Raw genomic sequence first — 21,681 nt, forward strand, 5'->3', positions numbered from 1 at the left:
ATGTTTTGTGTGTATGTCTTTTATCCACAAACTCGAGTTATGATTAGGTGAAAGAATAATCTAACATATGCACTAATGTGGACTATATCTGTTTTTCAGGTGATGGGGGTTACGGCTGCTACTCTTGGCTCCTTACTCCATTGTCCCAACCTGATTCTCCTGCTGAACACAGTTACAATCATGCACATAAGGCTACGCGGAATGTGATAGAAAGATGTTTTGGTGTGCTGAAGTCACGGTTTCGGTGTCTGGATAAATCTGCTGGCCTTTTGTTGTATAGTCCCTCAAAGGTGACTAGAATTGTGTTCTGCTGCTGTTTTCTCCATAATCTGTGTTTAACCCAACATCTGGCACATGATGAGGGAGAAAGCAGTCGGCAAACAGAGGAGTTAGACCCATCTGGTGACAGTGTGAGTACATATGTAGGGAGGCAGGTACGGCAAGAAGTGATCCTGCGCTATTTTTCAGGTCAGTTTTAGTAGGCTGTAATTATCCTTGACTAAACACTTTGCACTACTTTCTATTGTGTGTTTTGTTACTTACTGTTTGTAGTTTATAGTGGTGTGTCCATTGTACTTAGTTTATGCTAAAAATACATTTTCAGTCATTACCCATGAAAAACATACATACATACAGAGCAGCTTCGACAATGTTTGAGACGGACACAGGAAGTTGTGTGTTTGTCAAATACAAATTTTTATTTTGCCAATCACATTGGGGTTATTTTTTCCGCTTGTGTGTGCTGGGTGCTGAGCTTTGTGCTGGCTCACTGGCACGTGCTCTGGAGGAACGCCGAACAGGGGAGGTTACTGGCGTTTGGATAGGGGTCGTGGTCCCCGAGCTGGAGGTTACTTGGTGAGCTCCCATCAATGAAATATTGCTGCTCAAATTATTAAGGCTTGCAATCAGCTGAGTGTTGGTTGCAGTGTGGCTGGCTACAATCCTGGAAAACGACTCATTCACCACTTGGTTGTGCTGAATGAGCTGAACGAGTGCCTGCTGATGGCGCTGTTGCTCATCTATGATGCGCGATAAATGAGCAAGCATTTGGCTGTTGTCAGCCCTTATTTGCTCCATTGAGGTTGCCATTCGCCCTACTTGTACAATCAGTCTGCCCGAGTTGCGACTAATACGCGGTAGATGATGGGGCAGACTGGCAAGGTGTTGTGTATGTGCGGTCAGGCTGGCATTGCTTTGGGCCTGTTGGCTTGTCCAACTGGCCCAAAAGTCATCTGGTATTTGGGTTGGGGCGGAGCTTGTGCCAGTTGTGGACTGATGGAGGCTTGGGGGATATCCTGCAGCTGTATTGGCTGGCTTGGGTCAACAGGTGTAAGTTGCAGTGTGATGGTTGCCTGTTGGTCTTGTCCCTGCTGGTCCACGTCGGCCATCAAGCTGGGCTCTATATGGGGTGGCCAACATGCAATGTTTATTTGTAAATTTTTTGCAAGGCTACTTCTACACATTACTACATTCATAATACTCCATTTTTTAACTTTTTGGCGTTGATTTTATAAACTTATAATGTTTTTTATGCTCAAAAACATATATACCAACACAGGCGGCCACATAGACAGATTTGCATAATCCTCACCTAACTAACTCCCCTCCACAGCATTACACTGTTAGATTCCCTCCCCTGACCACGATATAGACTACTTACCTGGATAGTCCAGAGGAGCGGAGCAAGTAAGCCATCTACATACTGGACAGGGGAGATGTGTGAACACTATAATGTTGTGGATGCTGTTTTTTTTTTGGAATTTTATTGTTATTTTATTTAAATGTGCATGTGTGTGGGCCAAATTTTAAAAAAATTCTGATATTTAATAAAAATGATGTTGGCGAGAACATCCACTAAGACCTTATAAAAAATATTTTTTTCACCTTTAGCAATTGAAGACGTAACATCACATTGCTTGTTCTGGAAAACATGTAATCTCAAAACCAACTAACAACATATTAACTGTACTGTGTATATTATTGCCTATGTGTTTAATTTCTGTTTTTACTCACCAGATAACTGAGGGGATCGGGGCTCATCACTCTGCGAACTCGCCAATAGTGCCAGTGGTGGCTGGGGTGACACTGCCGAAAGTCGTCGCCTGGGTGGGGATGATGGAGCCGCAGATTCCGAGCCAAGACGCCGTGTCTTACTTGGCCTCCTGGGTAAGTGGCCCAAGCCCTGTGATGGGCGCCTTACAGGAGGTCGGCTTCCAGAAGCAGAACCTATGTGAAAATATAAACATTAATATTTTGTACTTCTATGTGTTTGCAGAATATGTGACTACACTGAAGTCTTACCTGCAATCCCAGCCTCATCCTGACTTGTCTGAGGCCTGTCTGGCCGGCTGGTCTGTGGGACTGTTGAAAAAGTGTACCAAACATTATTACCATGCTTTGTGTTAAAAAAAACCCTGCAAAGCCTTATTGTACTGTAACCATCTATTAGGTATTGGATAAACAAATAATTTCTGATTAAGAGCTTCAAGCTTCATTATTTTGTGGTGTATATCCAAATGTACATGATGTTGCACACAATAAATCTGTTACATTTTAGAATTATGCCTCAGATATTGCAGAGATTGACTACTTGCAAATGTTTCACAAATTTAATGTTGAAATAATTGCACCGTTTTTCAGAAGTAAATAAATACAAAAATCTTTTTAAAATAAGCAGACAACACAGATGTCCAAGCAATATCGTCAAAAAAAAAATCTTTTTTTTTTTAAAATTAAAAAGCCATTGCACATGTTTTTGCGCAATATTAAATTTACCAAACAGCCAATGCAAGGTGAAAAAAGCACATTCTAAACACAAACACACCTTAAGGGTGCATAGGCCTGCAATATGTGAAACACAATTTATGCATCCTTTACCCTTTAAAAATGACATTTACAACATTTAGAGGACATTTAAATAAAAATATAACACATCAAACTTACCATCCTGCGTGGGTCGGTCCGAATCCCGGACATGAGTAGCAGACACCACTTCGGCAGGAATCAATGCCCGCACAGGCTCCTCCCAGTCCCGATAGGTGGCCCGGAAAGGGGGGCCACCTCCGGTTTTTCTTGCAGATTTGGCCTCTTTGGCCATCTTGGCCTTGACACGCCGCTTTATATCATAAAACCTCTTGCGGCACGTGTCCTCAGTCCGCCTCACCACACCCTCACTATTCACGGCAAGTATTACTTGCCCCCACAGGACAGACTTCCTGCGGGAGGACACCTTGCCAGCATCCTGACCAAACAATTGGCGATGGTGCTTCATCAGCTCACGCACCAAAGCCATGTTTTCAGCATAGCTGAACTTTATATTCCTGCCAGTCTTGGTAGTGGTGCGTGGCTGCGGAGCCACAACACCATCACTATCACTGGAAAATACAGCAACAGGCACCCCCTCCTCCTCCTCCTCACTAACCTCCTCCCTCTCACTACCCCCCTCCACCTCACTAACAGCCTCCACCTCACTACCAGCCTCCACCTCACTACCAGCCTCCACCTCACTAACCTCCGCCACCACACTGACCTCTGAGTCTGACATGACAAACAACAAAAAACACTGAAAAATCAAAACACACTCCTCCACTACTCCTACTACTACACACCACACAGCCAACACACACGCTCACTCACTCACTCACAAACAATGACAAAAGACTGTAAAAAAAAAACAAGGACAAAAAAGTAGACAAACTGTGAAAAAACAATACTACAAATATGACAAGACTACTTACACACACAGTACAGCACTCAACAATCACCAAACTCCTCTCCAAATCCACCAAAAACTCCACCAAACTCACCAACTCCAAATACACCTTCCTCTCTCCTCTCCACTAGCTAAACCCACGAGGTGCGGTGTGTTTGGGGCGGTTTTATAGTAATATGCACAGACACTCCTCCTTCACGAATACAACCAATCACGGCCGCGTGACGAAAACGAAACTTAGGACTAAAAACGCGGCAGCAATTTCTGAATCACTGCCGTAACAGACATGTGACGCAGTCGTAAAAAAAACCCATAAACGCGGCCGCGAAACAGCAAACGCGGCCGCAATCTACAGCAGAAAAGCACGAATGACATCGACATCGGAAGAAACGAAAAATACGAATACGACAGCTTAGTAAATTAGTCGTAATCAATTCAAAAAGTTGCAATTTTACACTGTCGATGTCATTCGTGATTGAACTTGGACATGATTCTGGAAATTACGAATCTTAGTAAATTTACCCCCAAGTGTCTGCATGGGCGCAGCCATCTTGGATTTTGTCATCTGATTATTTCCACCAATCTGCTGTCTGTATTGTTGATTTGCATAATTGCCTAGCCAACCCCTTCCTTGCTGCAGGTATAAGTATGCTGTGCCTGAGCAAGGAAGGCGTCAGTGCTTTGGTTGTCTAACCTAGTTCCAGTTTGTCTCTCTCCTGTGGTTGTCTTCCAGGTTCCAGCTCCTGTCTCCAGACTTCTGCTATAGAGACCCGCACCAGCATTCCATCTGCGGTGTAGCCTGACTCTCCGATCCATTCTGGACTCACCTGTTTCCAGCTACAACAATCACCTGCTTCCAGCCCAGCTTCCAGCAGTGTACAGCTTCTCTTAAAGGGCCGGTGTCCTTTCTGCAGTTTACCACTCTCCACCGGTATTATTATTTCACCGCTCTCAAACAATCACCTGCTTCCAGCCCAGCTTCCAGCAGTGTATAGCTTCTCTTAAAGGGCCGGTGTCCTTTTCTGCAGTTTACCACTCTCCACCGGTATTATTATTTCACCGCTCTCAAACTCCAAACTTCATTATTATTTCATCGCTCTCAAGTTCGTTTATTATTTAACTGGTTCCAGCCAGTATCCACTCCGTACCAACAACAGTCTGGTTCCAGCCAGTATCCACAGCAGCCGTTTTACCTTCAGCAGCCCAGCCTTTCCTGGAACATCAGCTGGTACGATCCTGGGTTCTCTCCATTGCTACAGTCAGGCCTGGTAAGGACTTTCCAACTAGAAGATTATAAGAACTGTCTCACACTACCAGTGCCTGTGGCCCTTGCCACCCTGTAGTACCCAGGAATTGTATTTATCCTCTGTTGACTTTTATGTTTCCTTTTACTGCTGCTGTGTTACGGAGTTTGTCATAATAAACATCATTGACTTTTATCCTGGTTGTCGTGGTCACGCCTTCGGGCAGTTATTCTACATGTTACTTACATGTCTAGGGGTCTGATACAACCTCCCAGGTTCCGTTACATCTCAGCCCCTACAACTGAGGCTGCCTCCCGTCAGCTCAGGCCCTCAGTTGTGACAGTAAGCACTGACCTAATGAATCCAGCCGGAGACCAGGATCAAGCAGCCAGGCCGATGCAAGAACTGGCAGCCCGACTTGAACATCAGGAGGCTGCACAGGGCCACATCATCCGCTGTCTCCAGGATCTCTCTACACGGCTGGATGGGATTCAAACGACCCTCCGTGGACCTGGCACGTCCGGTGCGTCCACTACAGTAACACCAGCTGTAACCCCACCCACCTTACCCATTTCCAGTCCACATCTTCATCTTCCAACGGCAGCAAAATTTGATGGATCTCCAAGGTTCTGCAGGGGATTTCTCAATCAATGTGAAATCCACTTTGAGCTTCTACCTGGCAATTTCTTCAGTGACCGTACCAAAATTGCCTATATCATCTCCCTTCTCAGTGGCTCAGCCCTTGACTGGGCATCACCTTTATGGGAGAAGTCTGATCCCCTGCTATCCTCCTATACTGACTTTGTAGCTACATTCAGGCGCATCTTCGACGAGCCAGGCCGGATAACATCTGCTTCATCTGAGATTCTCCGTTTACGCCAGGGAACACGTACTGTGGGACAGTATCTTATACAGTTTAAAATCCTGGCATCCGAACTGGCATGGAACGACGAGGCCCTGTATGCTGCATTCTGGCATGGCTTATCAGAACGCATCAAGGATGAGTTAGCTACCAGAGACTTGCCCTCTAAGTTGGATGAGCTAATTTCTCTTTGCACGAAGGTTGATCTACGTTTCAGAGAGAGAGCAACCGAGCGAGGAAGATCATCTACTCCTAAATCTTCTGCTCCTCCTCCTCGTCAACCATCTCCATCCAAGGATGAGCCTATGCAAATTAGTCGTTCCCGTCTATCTCCCGCTGAGCGCCGAAGACGTCTCTCTGAGTCTCTCTGTCTCTACTGTGCAGCTCCGTCGCACACTATCAATGCCTGTCCCAAACGTCCGGGAAACTCCAGATCCTAGCTCGCCAAGGAGAGGGCCGGCTAGGAGTAATGATCTCCTCTCCATCTCCTCATGACTGTAACCTCCCAGTGTCGCTCCAAATTGCTCAACGTTACAGGAACGTCATTGCCCTCCTTGATTCCGGAGCAGCTGGGAATTTCATAACCGAAGCTTATGTTAAACGGTGGTCCCTACCCACCGAGAGACTGTCCTCGTCCATCTCTTTGACTGCCGTGGATGGCAGCAAGATTTTTGACGCAGTCATTTCCTTAAGGACTCTTCCAGTTCGTCTGAGAGTGGGAGTTCTTCATTCTGAGTATATTTCTTTTTTAGTGATTCCAAGAGCCACACATCCAGTGGTTTTAGGCCTTCCATGGCTCCGTCTCCACAACCCATCAATTGACTGGACGACTACGCAAATACTGGCATGGGGTCCCTCCTGTGCTGAGACTTGTTTAGCCAAAGTTCTTCCTGTTTGTTCTTCCTTCCCCAGGTCATCTGATGTTCCGCCTCCTCCATATCAAGACTTCACGGACGTGTTCAGTAAAGCCTCTGCGGATATCCTTCCTCCTCATAGAGAATGGGACTGCCCAATCGACCTCATTCCAGGGAAGGTTCCACCGCGAGGCCGAACTTATCCGTTGTCTCTGCCTGAGACACACTCCATGGAAGAGTACATCAAAGAGAACCTGGCGAAGGGTTTCATCCGACCATCTTCTTCTCCAGCCGGCGCAGGCTTCTTCTTCGTTAAGAAGACAGACGGTGGTCTGCGTCCGTGCATCGACTACAGAGGTCTGAACGACATTACCGTCAAGAACCGATACCCTTTACCCCTGATTACCGAGCTCTTTGATAGAGTTAGTGGTGCAACTATTTTCACAAAGCTGGACTTGAGGGGTGCCTACAATCTCATCCGAATCCGTGAGGGTGACGAGTGGAAGACCGCCTTTAACACCCGTGACGGACATTATGAGTACCTCGTCATGCCCTTCGGATTGAGCAACGCTCCAGCAGTCTTCCAGCACTTCGTGAATGAGATTTTCAGGGACATCTTGTACCGCCATGTCGTGGTTTATCTAGACGACATCCTCATCTTTGCTAATAATCTCGAAGATCATCGTTTCTGGGTAAAAGAGGTTCTTTCCCGTCTCCGTGTCAATCACCTCTATTGTAAATTGGAGAAGTGTGTGTTTGAAGTTAAAACCATTCCGTTTCTAGGTTACATTGTGTCCGGTTCCGGACTAGAGATGGATCCTGAGAAACTCCAAGCAATCCAGAATTGGCCTATACCCTTAAGCCTCAAAGGGGTCCAGAGGTTCTTAGGGTTCGCCAATTATTATAGAAAATTTATACGAGACTTTTCCACCATCGTGGCGCCTATCACTGCATTAACCAAGAAAGGTGCTAATCCGTCCAAGTGGTCCGAGGAAGCTACACAGGCCTTTCACCTTCTGAAGCAACGGTTCATCTCTGCACCAGTTCTGAAACAGCCCGACACCGACTCTCCTTTTATCTTAGAGGTAGATGCCTCCTCCGTTGGAGTAGGAGCAGTGTTATCCCAGAGGGCCAAAGATGGACATCTACATCCTTGCAGTTTCTTCTCCCGGAAGTTCTCCCCAGCTGAGCGCAACTATGCCATTGGCGATCAGGAGTTGCTAGCCATCAAGCTCGCTCTGGAGGAGTGGAGATACCTGTTGGAGGGAGCTTCCCACTCAATCACCATACTTACCGACCACAAAAATCTTTTATATCTCAAAGGCGCACAATGTCTGAATCCTCGTCAGGCCAGATGGGCACTTTTCTTCTCTAGGTTTGACTTTAAACTCCAGTTCTGTCCGGGTTCTCAGAATCGTAAGGCCGATGCCCTTTCCCGCTCATGGGAGCAAGAAAATGAGTCCGAGTCTGCAGACAAGCATCCTATTATTAATCCGTTGGCATTCTCCACGGTAGGGATGGACTCTACGCCTCCACCAGGGAAAAGTTTTGTTAAGCCAGTTCTAAGGAAGAAGCTCATGCATTGGGCCCATGCTTCCCGTTTTGCTGGACATACAGGCATTCAGAAAACCCTTGAATTTATTTCTAGGTCCTACTGGTGGCCAACTCTGAAGAAGGACGTTATGGAATTTATTGCCTCCTGCCCAAAGTGTGCCCAACACAAAGTCTCCCGCCAGTCGCCTGCGGGGCAACTGGTTCCATTATCTGTTCCCCGTCGACCTTGGACCCATTTGTCGATGGACTTTGTTTCCGATCTACCTATCTGCAACAAGTTTAATACCATCTGGGTGGTAGTTGACCGGTTCACCAAGATGGCACATTTCATCCCTCTCACCGGTCTTCCGTCAGCTTCTAAGTTGGCTCAAGTGTTTATACAAGAGATCTTCCGACTTCACGGTCTTCCTGAAGAGATCATCTCGGATCGTGGAGTACAATTTGTAGCCAAATTTTGGCGAAGTTTGTGTCAAGCCCTCCAAGTCAAGTTAAAGTTTTCCACGGCTTACCATCCTCAGACCAATGGTCAAACCGAGAGGGTGAATCAGGACTTGGAGGCCTTCCTCCGTATATATGTGTCTTCCTCTCAAGATGACTGGGTTCAACTCCTTCCTTGGGCCGAGTTCAGCCACAACAATCAATACCATTCCTCATCTTCTTCTACACCATTCTTCATTAATTATGGATTCCACCCTAAAGTCCCAGAATTCCAACCGCTTCCCGCAACTTCTGTTCCAGCAGTGGATGTCACCTTGCGTCAGTTTTCAAATAACTGGAGGAACGTCCGCGCAGCCCTGCTTAAAGCCTCATTCAGGTATAAAAAGTTTGCCGATAGGAAGCGTAGAGCGGTTCCTGCTCTCAAGGTGGGTGATCGTGTGTGGCTGTCCACGAAGAATTTGAGGTTGAGAGTTCCCAGCATGAAATTTGCACCTCGCTACATCGGACCCTTCAAGATTGAACAAGTCATCAATCCTGTTGCCTACAGGTTATAGTTACCATCCTTCTTGAAAATACCCAGGACATTTCATGTTTCTTTGTTGAAACCGCTGATCCTGAATCGGTTTCATTCCGCACTTCCTCCAGCTCCCAAAGTTCAGACTCAACGGGGAGTCGAGTACGAGGTGGCCAAGATTTTGGACTCACGTTTCCGTTACGGTCAGTTACAATACCTCATTGATTGGAAGGGCTATGGTCCTGAAGAACGCTCTTGGACCAATGCCTCAGACGTCCATGCTCCTGCCTTGGTCCGAAATTTCCACGCAAAGTTTCCTTTAAAGCCTAAGAAGTGTCCTGGGGCCACTCCTAAAGGGGGGGGTGCTGTCACGATCCGGGTATCTGGACGCCATTACTTACCCTTCAGATGCCTCCTAAGGCTGGCTCAGCGTTCCAGGACCGGATCCCGCTGTTCCTGAGTTTCCACATGCAGAATGTCAGAGTGGTGATTTCATCAGCCGCGGCCTCGGCTGTGCCCGCGTGGTTAAATGTGCGCTTGTCAGTCTGGCGTCTCCTGTCTCCTGTGGCCGGCGTCGCCATTACTGTTTCAATTCTCACATGGATTACAAACCAAACTTCCCTCCAAGTGTCTGCATGGGCGCAGCCATCTTGGATTTTGTCATCTGATTATTTCCACCAATCTGCTGTCTGTATTGTTGATTTGCATAATTGCCTAGCCAACCCCTTCCTTGCTGCAGGTATAAGTATGCTGTGCCTGAGCAAGGAAGGCGTCAGTGCTTTGGTTGTCTAACCTAGTTCCAGTTTGTCTCTCTCCTGTGGTTGTCTTCCAGGTTCCAGCTCCTGTCTCCAGACTTCTGCTATAGAGACCCGCACCAGCATTCCATCTGCGGTGTAGCCTGACTCTCCGATCCATTCTGGACTCACCTGTTTCCAGCTACAACAATCACCTGCTTCCAGCCCAGCTTCCAGCAGTGTACAGCTTCTCTTAAAGGGCCGGTGTCCTTTCTGCAGTTTACCACTCTCCACCGGTATTATTATTTCACCGCTCTCAAACAATCACCTGCTTCCAGCCCAGCTTCCAGCAGTGTATAGCTTCTCTTAAAGGGCCGGTGTCCTTTTCTGCAGTTTACCACTCTCCACCGGTATTATTATTTCACCGCTCTCAAACTCCAAACTTCATTATTATTTCATCGCTCTCAAGTTCGTTTATTATTTAACTGGTTCCAGCCAGTATCCACTCCGTACCAACAACAGTCTGGTTCCAGCCAGTATCCACAGCAGCCGTTTTACCTTCAGCAGCCCAGCCTTTCCTGGAACATCAGCTGGTACGATCCTGGGTTCTCTCCATTGCTACAGTCAGGCCTGGTAAGGACTTTCCAACTAGAAGATTATAAGAACTGTCTCACACTACCAGTGCCTGTGGCCCTTGCCACCCTGTAGTACCCAGGAATTGTATTTATCCTCTGTTGACTTTTATGTTTCCTTTTACTGCTGCTGTGTTACGGAGTTTGTCATAATAAACATCATTGACTTTTATCCTGGTTGTCGTGGTCACGCCTTCGGGCAGTTATTCTACATGTTACTTACATGTCTAGGGGTCTGATACAACCTCCCAGGTTCCGTTACATCTCAGCCCCTACAACTGAGGCTGCCTCCCGTCAGCTCAGGCCCTCAGTTGTGACATGTCTGACCTTTAGCTTCCCCTTGAGGTCGAAATGAACGAAAAGTGGTACCTTTAGCCTTCTGTGCAGAAGCAGTAGTATTAGGGAGAAAGGCAGTCTTGGCAGCCACCAAGTCAGCCACAATTTTATTGAGGTCTTCTACCTTAAACGGGAGTACCTCCAAGGTCTTTTTGGAGTCCAGGTCCACCTTCCATGACCTCAACCACAGAATACGGTGAGCCAGCATGGACGTAGTCGACGCCTTGGCTGTCGACACACCTGCCTCAGAGGACGCCTCCTGAATGTAATAGGCGACGGTGGTAATATAAGACAGGTATTGTCTGGCATTGTCAGATATATCCTGGGCCAACATCCTCTAATGCCTGAATCCATGCTTCAATACCTTCTGCAGCCCAGGAGGCTGCTATAGTGGGTCTATGCACAGCACCTGTAAGGGAGTAAATGGACTTCAGGCATCCCTCCACACGCTTATTTGTCAGTTCCTTCAGTGAGGAGACAGGCAGAGTAGATGACACCACCAGACGGTTGACATGGGAATCCACCGGCGATGAATTTTCTCACTTGTTTCACAACTCTGTAGGGAGATGATAGCGAGCTACCATCCATTTAGACAGGGAAAATTTCTTCCCTGGAGTAATCCCGGGTTCTTGTCATATGTCCACTAAATGGTCAGAATGCAGTAACAATGTTTTAGTTACCTTCTGACATTTAAACTTATCAGGTTTTTTTAGACACCATAGTGGAATCCTCCTCCTCATCATATGATATTTGCAGGATCTGCTTAATAGCAATCACTAGGTCAGGGAAATCAACCTGAGTTGTAGATTCCTCGTCAGAAGCAGCTGTGTCAGTGTCTGATGGGACAGTGTGTTCCCCGTCCTCTTCAGAAGAATCTTCTGAGAGATTAGTGGATTGTGAAGAGGAAGTGGCCCGCTTAGATGACCCCATGACACGAGAGTGGCTTGGGGCAGTCTTATGTCTAAACAAAGATTGATTCAATTGCTGCAACTGGGTAGACAAATTATCCACCCAAGGTGGATTTACCATAGGGACAATATGTGACTGTAATGGAATAGGCGGTCCCATATGCATACTTTGAAAACTCCTTGAAAAAGACCCCAGTATCGGGGTGGAAACGCGTTGGAGGTGCTAACAGAGGGCCGTCGGGAACAGCTGTGTGACTGTAAAGCCGGAGAACTGGGAACAGCATAAATAACACCAAGGGTGCCCGGGACTCACCTTTTTCATGCTCATCTTGAACTGAACATTTCAGTTCAAAGTCTCTGTAAAATCCACTTAAGAGAAAAAATAAGAATTTACTTACCGATAATTCTATTTCTCATAGTCCGTAGTGGATGCTGGGACTCCGTAAGGACCATGGGGAATAGCGGCTCCGCAGGAGACTGGGCACAAAAGTAAAAGCTTGAACTAGCTGGTGTGCACTGGCTCCTCCCCCTATGACCCTCCTCCAAGCCTCAGTTAGGATACTGTGCCCGGACGAGCGTACATAATAAGGAAGGATATTGAATCCCGGGTAAGACTCATACCAGCCACACCAATCACACCGTACAACCTGTGATCTGAACCCAGTTAACAGTATGATAAACGAAGGAGCCTCTGAAAAGATGGCTCACAACAATAATAACCCGAATTTTGTAACAATAACTATATACAAGTATTGCAGACAATCCGCACTTGGGATGGGCGCCCAGCATCCACTACGGACTATGAGAAATAGAATTATCGGTAAGTAAATTCTTATTTTCTCTAACGTCCTAAGTGGATGCTGGGACTCCGTAAGGACCATGGGGATTATACCAAAGCTCCCAAACGGGCGGGAGAGTGCGGATTACTCTGCAGCACCGAATGAGAGAACTCCAGGTCCTCCTCAGCCAGGGTATCAAATTTGTAGAATTTAGCAAACGTGTTTGCCCCTGACCAAGTAGCTGCTCGGCAAAGTTGTAAAGCCGAGACCCCTCGGGCAGCCGCCCAAGATGAGCCCACCTTCCTTGTGGAATGGGCTTTTACAGATTTTGGCTGTGGCAGGCCTGCCACAGAATGCGCAAGCTGAATTGTACTACAAATCCAACGAGCAATCGTCTGCTTAAAAGCAGGAGCACCCAGCTTGTTGGGTGCATACAGGATAAACAGCGAGTCAGATTTCCTGACTCCAGCCGTCCTGGAAATATATATTTTGAGGGCCCTGACTACGTCCAGTAACTTGGAGTCCTCCAAGTCCCTAGTAGCCGCAGGCACCACAATAGGCTGGTTCACGTGAAACGCTGAAACCACCTTTGGGAGAAATTGAGGACGAGTCCTCAATTCTGCCCTATCCGTGTGAAAAATCAGGTAAGGGCTTTTATAAGATAAAGCCGCCAATTCTGAGACACGCCTGGCTGAAGCCAGGGCTAACAGCATTACCACCTTCCATGTGAGATATTTTAATTCCACAGTGGTGAGTGGTTCAAACCAATGTGATTTTAGGAACCCCAAAACCACATTGAGATCCCAAGGTGCCACCGGGGGCACAAAAGGAGGCTGTATATGCAGTACCCCTTTGACAAACGTCTGGACTTCAGGCACTGAAGCCAGTTCTTTTTGGAAGAAAATCGACAGGGCCGAAATTTGAACCTTAATGGACCCTAATTTTAGGCCCATAGACAGTCCTGTTTGCAGTAAATGTAGGAAGCGACCCAGTTGAAATTCCTCTGTAGGGGCCTCTTTGGCCTCACACCACGCAACATATTTTCGCCAAATGCGGTGATAATGTTTTGCGGTTACATCCTTCCTGGCCTTTATCAGGGTAGGGATGACTTCTTCTGGAATGCCTTTTTCCTTCAGGATCCGGCGTTCAACCGCCATGCCGTCAAACGCAGCCGCGGTAAGTCTTGGAACAGACAAGGTCCCTGCTGGAGCAGGTCCTTTCTTAGAGGTAGAGGCCACGGGTCCTCCGTGAGCATCTCTTGAAGTTCCGGGTACCAAGTCCTTCTTGGCCAATCCGGAACCACGAGTATAGTTCTTACTCCTCTCCTTTTTATGATTCTCAGTACTTTTGGTATGAGAGGCAGAGGAGGGAACACATACACTGACTGGTACACCCATGGTGTTACCAGAGCGTCCACCGCTATTGCCTGAGGGTCCCTTGACCTGGCGCAATATCTGTCTAGTTTTTTGTTGAGACGGGACGCCATCATGTCCACCTTTGGTTTTTCCCAACGGTTTACCATCTCTTGGAAGACTTCTGGATGAAGTCCCCACTCCCCCGGGTGAAGGTCGTGTCTGCTGAGGAAGTCCGCTTCCCAGTTGTCCACTCCCGGAATGAACACTGCTGACAGTGCTATCACATGATTCTCCGCCCAGCGAAGAATCCTTGCAGCTTCTGCCATCGCCCTCCTGCTTCTCGTGCCGCCCTGTCTGTTTACGTGGGCGACTGACGTGATGTTGTCCGATTGGATCAATACCGCCTGACCCTGAAGCAGGGGTTTTGCTTGACTTAGGGCATTGTAAATGGCCCTTAGTTCCAGAATGTTTATATGGAGATGTTTCCATGCTTGACCACAAGCCCTGGAAAATTTGTCCCTGTGTGACTGCTCCCCAGCCTCTCAGGCTGGCATCTGTGGTCACCAGGATCCAATCCTGAATGCCGAATCTGCGGCCCTCTAGTAGATGAGCACTCTGCAGCCACCACAGAAGAGACACCCTTGTCCTTGGCGACCGGGTTATCCGCTGATGCATCTGAAGATGCGATCCGGACCATTTGTCCAGAAGATCCCACTGAAACGTTCTTGCATGGAATCTTCCAAATGGAATCGCTTCGTAAGAAGCCACCATTTTTCCCAGGACCCTCGTGCACTGATGCACTGACACCTGGCCTGGTTTTAGGAGATTCCTGACTAGCTCGGATAACTCCCTGGCCTTCTCCTCTGGGAGAAACACCTTTTTCTGGACTGTGTCCAGAATCATTCCTAGGAACAGGAGACGTGTCGTTGGAATCAGCTGCGATTTTGGAATATTTAGGATCCACCCGTGCTGACGTAACACTAACTGAGATAGTGCTACTCCGACTTCTAACTGTTCCCTGGACCTTGCCCTTATCAGGAGATCGTCCAAGTAAGGGATAATTAAAACGCCTCTTCTTCGAAGAAGAATCATCATTTCGGCCATTACCTTGGTAAAGACCCGAGGTGCCGTGGACAACCCAAACGGCAGCGTCTGAAACTGATAATGACAGTTTTGTACTACAAACCTGAGGTACCCTTGGTGAGAAGGGTAGATTGTGACGTGGAGATAAGCATCTTTGATGTCCAGAGACACCATATAGTCCCCTTCTTCCAGGTTTGCTATCACTGCTCTGAGTGACTCCATCTTGAATTTGAACCTCTTTATGTAAGTGTTCAAGGATTTTAGATTTAAAATTGGTCTCACCGAGCCGTCCGGCTTCGGTACCACAAACAGCGTGGAATAATACCCCTTTCCCTGTTGTAGGAGAGGTACCTTGATTATCACCTGCTGGGAATACAGCTTGTGAATGGCTTCCAAAACTGCCTCCCTGTCGGAGGGAGACTTTGGTAGAGCAGACTTCAGGAACCGGCGAGGGGGAGACGTCTCGAATTCCAGTTTGTACCCCTGTGATACTACCTGCAGAATCCAGGGGTCCACTTGCGAGTGAGCCCACTGCGCGTTTAAATTTTTGAGACGGGCCCCCACCGTGTCCGAGTCCGCTTGTAAAGCCCCAGCGTCATGCTGAAGACTTGGCAGAAGCAGAGGAGGGCTTCTGCTCCTGGGAAGAGGCTGCCTGGTGCAGTCTTTTTCCTCTTCCTCTGCCCCGGGGCAGAAATGAGTGGCCTTTTGCCCGCCTGTACTTATGGGAAACGAAAGGACTGAGTTTGAAAAGACGGTGTCTTTTTCTGCTGAGAGGTGACCTGGGGTAAAAAGGTGGACTTTCCGGCCGTTGCCGTGGCCACCAGGTCCGATAGACCGGCCCCAAATAACTTCTCTCCTTTAAACGGCAATACTTCCATATGTCGTTTGGAATCCGCATCCCCTGACCACTGTCGCGTCCATAACGCTCTTCTGGCAGAAATGGACATAGCACTCACTCTTGATGCCAGGGTTCAAATATCCCTCTGTGCATCACGCATATATAGTAATGCATCCTTCAAATGCTCTATAGTTAGTAATATACTGTCCCTATCCAGGGTATCAATATTTTCAGTCAGGGAATCCGACCACGCCACTCCAGCACTGCACATCCAGGCTGATGCGATTGCTGGTCGCAGTATAACACCAGTATGTGTGTATATACCCTTCAGGATATTTTCCAGCCTTCTATCCGCTGGTTCTTTGAGGGCGGCCGTATCAGGAGACGGTAACGCTACTTGTTTAGATAAACGTGTGAGCGCTTTATCTACTTTAGGGGGTGTTTCCCAACGCGCCCTAACCTCTGGCGGGAAAGGGTATAGTGCCAATAATTTATTAGAAATTAGCACTTTTTTATCGGGGGAAACCCACGCTTTATCACACACCTCATTTAATTCATCTGACTCAGGAAAAGCTACTGGTAGTTTTTTCACTCCCCACATAATACCCTTCTTTGTGGTACTTGTAGTGTCAGAAATGTTCAATGCCTCCTTCATTGCCGTGATCATGTAACGTGTGGCCCTACTGGACATTACGTTTGTCTCCTCACCGTCGACACTGGACTCAGTATCCGTGTCTGGGTCTGTGTCGACCCACTGAGGTAACGGGCGTTTTATCGCCCCTGTCGGTGTCTGAGACGCCTGGACAGGCACTAATTGATTTGTCGGCTGTCTCATGTCGTCAACAGTTTTTTGTAAAGTGCTGACATTGTCACGTAGTTCTTTAAATACAACCATCCAGTCAGGTGTCGACTCCCTAGGGGGTGACATCACTAATACAGGCAATTGCTCTGCTTCCACATCATTTTCCTCCTCATACATGTCGACACAATCGTACCGACACCCAGCACACACACAGGGAATGCTCTGATAGAGGACAGGACCCCACTAGCCCTTTGGGGAGACAGAGGGAGAGTTTGCCAGCACACACCAGAGCGCTATATATATATATAGGGATAACCTTATATAAGTGTTACTCCCTTTTATAGCTGCTGTTTATAATTTAGCTGCCAATAGTGCCCCCCCTCTCTCGTTTTTACCCTGATTCTGTAGGGACTGCAGGGGAGAGTCAGGGAGCCGTCCTTCCAGCGGAACTGTGAGGGAAAATGGCGCTTGTGTGCTGAGGAGATAGGCTCCGCCCCTTCACGACGGCCTTATCTCCCGCTTTTTTCTGGAAAACTGGCAGGGGTTAAATACATCCATATAGCCCAGGAGCTATATGTGATGTATTTCTTTTGCCATCCTAAGGTATTTCTGTTTTTATTGCGTCTCAGGGCGCTCCCCCCAAGCGCCCTGCACCCTCAGTGACCGGAGTGTGAAGTGTGCTGAGAGCAATGGCGCACAGCTGCAGTGCTGTGCGCTACCTTAGTTGAAGACAGGAACGTCTTCTGCCGCCGATTTCACCGGACCTCTTCGTTCTTCTGGCTCTGTAAGGGGGCCGGCGGCGCGGCTCCGGGACCCATCCAGGCTGAACCTGTGATCGTCCCTCTGGAGCTAATGTCCAGTAGCCTAAGAAACCCAATCCACTCTGCACGCAGGTGAGTTCGTTTCTTCTCCCCTTAGTCCCACGATGCAGTGAGCCTGTTGCCAGCAGGACTCACTGAAAATAAAAAACCTAAAATAAACTTTTACTCTAAGCAGCTCAGGAGAGCCACCTAGCATGCACCCTTCTCGTTCGGGCACAAAAATCTAACTGAGGCTTGGAGGAGGGTCATAGGGGGAGGAGCCAGTGCACACCAGCTAGTTCAAGCTTTTACTTTTGTGCCCAGTCTCCTGCGGAGCCGCTATTCCCCATGGTCCTTACGGAGTCCCAGCATCCACTTAGGACGTTAGAGAAACAGACCAGGATAATTCATATAGGACATCATCCAGACAAAAGCGCCGATAAGTCATACCTAATTTCTTTTGTTGGATTTACATGGGAGACCTTGCCCTGCAGTCCCAGAGACCAGTTGCAGCTATGCTTAGAAGATGGCACCCAGCGTCTCAGTCAGGGAGTGAGGGAGAGTGTGAGGCAGCTCCAGGGCGGGAACACCAGCAGTAGATGGTGCCAAGAGCCGGGGGAGGGGCTCCAGGTCAAGCGCATCTCCCCTATGCTGGTCCTCACCACCTGGTGCTATGGAGTCTTATTAAAGTGGGCATTAGTACACCCAACCTGTACTCCTATGCCCTGGTGGATATCGTGGGGTCCCTGCTTGGTGACAGTGTCCACGCCAGCGTGGCAGTCCGTCTCCCTAGACTGCGATCGGAACTTGATTTAATGGCGGGTCCCACCTGGGGGACCCCCTTACCTCCTCCCTTCGTAGCAGCCACGCGAACCAGAAGAGCGCTGCAACCGTGTGCCCAATGCCGGAGCGTCCCCGCCGCAAGTGCCCGGGAACTGAGCCAGCGGGAGTATGCGATGCCGCTGGGGAGGTGACGGAGCCGCAGCACAGAATGTCACCCTGACATATAAGTGCTGCGGTCCTTGAAGTCTTCAAGTAAAAGCTTTTTCAGGGCTGCCCAGTGCAGCCCCCCTGTTAAGTGACCTGTACCTACTCGAAACTGAGCTCACAGTGCCTGGAGGCGGGGTTATAGATGAGGCCCCAATGCATCCTGGGACAGTCTAAAGCTTTAACCTGTTGGTGCCTGGATCAAGATCCATCTCTACACCGATGTTTCCTTGTGGAAACCAATGTATCCCGCTGCAGAAAGAGCATTAGAAACCGTACTGTACCAGCAAAAAAAGTAAGCTGCATGATGAGTACTGGTTGTCATCTGCACTTAGGGCCCGATTCCGACTTGCATAGAATTGCACAGCCTCAGGAAAAGCAGCTGTGCAATTTCATACAAATAAAATGTAATTGCAGCAGGAGGCAACTGTAGAAGATAGAGGTCTGCTGCATGCATTGGCAAGATCCAAGTGCTGCGTCTGAGAACGCAGCATCGGATCACCATCACGACCATTGTTCGCATTTTGTGATGGTCTGTGTAAGTTGAAGCTTACCAAGATTGGCCGTAGGATCCAGATAGCCGAGTCCTGGCACGCAACAAACCAGGGGAGATAACCCTATGTTGAAGAACGGTGCCAGTTGCCACTCTCACTCCGCCCCCCAAATACATGCAGCTGCTAAAGGGCTGCTGTGAACAATATCGTAAAACCCATTCTGCACATGCACAGAACGGGTCTAACGCTGGATACAAACTATAAGATTATTTGTCCGATCTTTCTGGTTGGAATGAAAATCTGGTAATGTATGGGAGCAAATGACAGTTGACCATCTTCTCCGAAATACTGGAAAACAGACAAAAATGGTTGATTGTCATCTGCTCCCATACATCACCATACTTTTGTTCCAGACAGACAGATTGGACAGAACTCTTATAGTGTGCATCCATCTTTATGCCTGCTTAGACATACAAACACCGGAGTTGTACGTAAACCTTGTGTAGCTTAATGTCTGCCACTAGACAAATGGGACCTACACATTTAATGATCCGCCGCCGAGCTGCCCGACGGCGGATACAGCCGACAGGCGACCCGGCGGCGGGCAGTGACGGGGGGCGTGAAGTTTCTTCACTCCCCCCATCACCCGGCTCCATTGAAGTGCAGGCAAATATGGACGATATCTCTGGTGCCTCTACCACCGTAACAGGTAGGCCCTCTTGTGAAGGCACCTGTTATCTTCTTCCTCCCCACACCACTAGGGATCGGGCATTAGGTCCGTGGGGCACAGTCAGGCCACCGGCCTGTGACGCAGTAGGCGGGCAATAGGCCCGTGGCCCTAACCAGGCATTAGGCCTGTGGCCATATTAGAGGGCATTAGGCCCTAGTTAAAGTGCGGCCGCTTAGGGATATAAGGTGACCCTGGGCATTAGGCCCAGGTCACCCAACTGGCCCAGAGTTAGGTGGGCACTAGGCCCGAGGGTTAAGTCAGGCCTCTCGCCTGTGGTTAAATAGAGGGCACTAGGCCCAGTGTAGTAGGAGTGCTCGACAGGTGATTAAGGGTGGTGCTGGGCACTAGGCCCAGGCCTCTCCGATGCGTGCATGTAGGTAGGCCCACAGGGCCTGAGCCCCTGGTAGGCTAGTGTATGGGAGGCGGGTAGGCTGTGTGGCGCCCACCCCCCAGTAATGTAAGGCAGGTAGGAACTTAAAGGGACAGCACCGTTGTAGATACTTGTACCGTACTGTGATGTATGTTGTTTCCGTGCAGGCCAAAGTTTGTTTACAGTTTGTGCATAGTTGTGTTGCACCACATACACCTGAGCTAGTTTGAGGGCTCTGTTAATGAAGCTAGTGTAGCGGACACACACTAGGATAAAGTTAGGCTCTGCACGGCTGTTGTTTGTTTGCCTCCTTACAGGGACCTGTAAATGAAGAGGAAGATCGCAGTACAAGATTGGCAACGGTGAGCATCATCTGTGTCCGTCTGTCCCCTGAGTGCCGGGTTGGTGGACCCTGCACGGCCGTGCGAGGTCCAGAGTATACCTCAGCGTGAGAGCGCTGTTAGGTGAAAATTGGGTGACTGAGGCTTTGTGCCTGTGATGACCTTTTAACGAACCGGTGAAGGTCGCCGCCACCCCTGGAGTATCCTCTTTTCCGGTGGAAGAGTTGATACTCCTTAATTGGTTTGCTTTTCTTCCTAGCTCGTCCGTCGTCTTCATCTGGAAGGAGATTGCCGTGTCCAACTGAAGGTTCCCGCGACCTGAAGGTGAGAAGGTGCGGCGCCTGGTAAGTAGTAAATCTACACCTGCACGGCAGCAGGCACTACACCACACCGCCACCCTCACAATACCATTCCCTCCTCAGCATACATGAGGATATATTCTAGTGGTTATATCAGATTTAGGGGGACATTTACTAAACAGTGATAAGAGCGGAGAAGTGAGCCAGTGGAGAAGTTGCCTCATCAACCAATCAGCAGCTCTGTATCATTTTATAGTATGCAAATTATAGATGTTACTTCTGTACTGATTGGTTGCCATGGGCAACTTCTCCACTGGCGCACTTCTCCGCTCTTATCACTGCTTAGTAAATGTCCCCCATAGTCATTGGAGCACACAGGAGGCCAGAGCAGTGGGCACAACCTGAGAATGCCAACTTTGAATGAAGTACATCCTCCCACCCACCATTTTGTCCCAGGGCTCAGCATGAGGAACCCACTTGCCCAGGCAAATACGCGCGTGCCCGGGCCGGTAGGGAGCGTGTGCCAGGGTAGGGATCACCATACACCGCTGACTCACCAGCGGAACCCTTGTACGGGCAAAAACTTTGTGCATATCTTTTTTTTGTTTTAAGAACCGCCGCTGCCTCAGAATGGCTGAAGCGAGCCGCGGGCGCTGTCGGGAAACGTAGTCCGGAGCTTCCACCCGCGCTGCCTGCTCTGTCCTAATAGAACTACAGCGCCCAGAATGCACCGCGCTCCCTCAGAGTCTCCCGAGTTGTGTGTCTCCCCCGCCAGGATGTGGTCCGGCCAGCCGCTGTCGCCGCTCCTTAGAAGTGAAGCGGTGCCCGGCCAGATACTATTATGTCAGGTTCTACGGCGGACGGAGAGAGGAAGGCTGCCCCGGCTAACTCCTGCAGGGCATAGAAGGGGGAGACGGCGCGGGGGCTGCCGGGAAGTGTGGTCCGCTCGGCACCGCCTTGGCTTGGCGCCGGCGAAGCCGCGACTACATCTCCCAGGCTGCGCCGCGCGTCGGAG

At 48.9% G+C, this 21,681-nt stretch overlaps 1 protein-coding gene across 2 annotated transcripts; it reads right to left on the reverse strand.

The window, feature by feature from the left end:
- Positions 1 to 672: 672 nt before the first annotated feature.
- Positions 673 to 21,662, reverse strand: LOC134948416 (myb-related transcription factor, partner of profilin-like). 2 transcript variants are annotated; one of them, XM_063936373.1, is made up of 5 exons: positions 21,224 to 21,662; positions 20,530 to 20,685; positions 2,302 to 2,361; positions 2,014 to 2,226; positions 673 to 1,399 (listed from the first exon to the last, which is right to left on the reverse strand). In XM_063936373.1, the coding sequence occupies exons 2-5, from the start codon at positions 20,642 to 20,644 to the stop codon at positions 1,179 to 1,181; spliced, it is 609 nt and encodes a 202-aa protein (XP_063792443.1). In that variant the 5' UTR covers positions 20,645 to 20,685; positions 21,224 to 21,662; the 3' UTR covers positions 673 to 1,178. The 2 variants fall into 2 exon arrangements, with proteins under 2 accessions (XP_063792443.1, XP_063792442.1); XM_063936372.1 differs by lacking the exons at positions 20,530 to 20,685; positions 21,224 to 21,662 and adding an exon at positions 2,944 to 3,282.
- Between the last annotated feature and the right edge of the window lie 19 nt (positions 21,663 to 21,681).

Source organism: Pseudophryne corroboree, chromosome 8, assembly GCF_028390025.1.
Source record: "Pseudophryne corroboree isolate aPseCor3 chromosome 8, aPseCor3.hap2, whole genome shotgun sequence".
NCBI lineage: Eukaryota > Metazoa > Chordata > Amphibia > Anura > Myobatrachidae > Pseudophryne > Pseudophryne corroboree.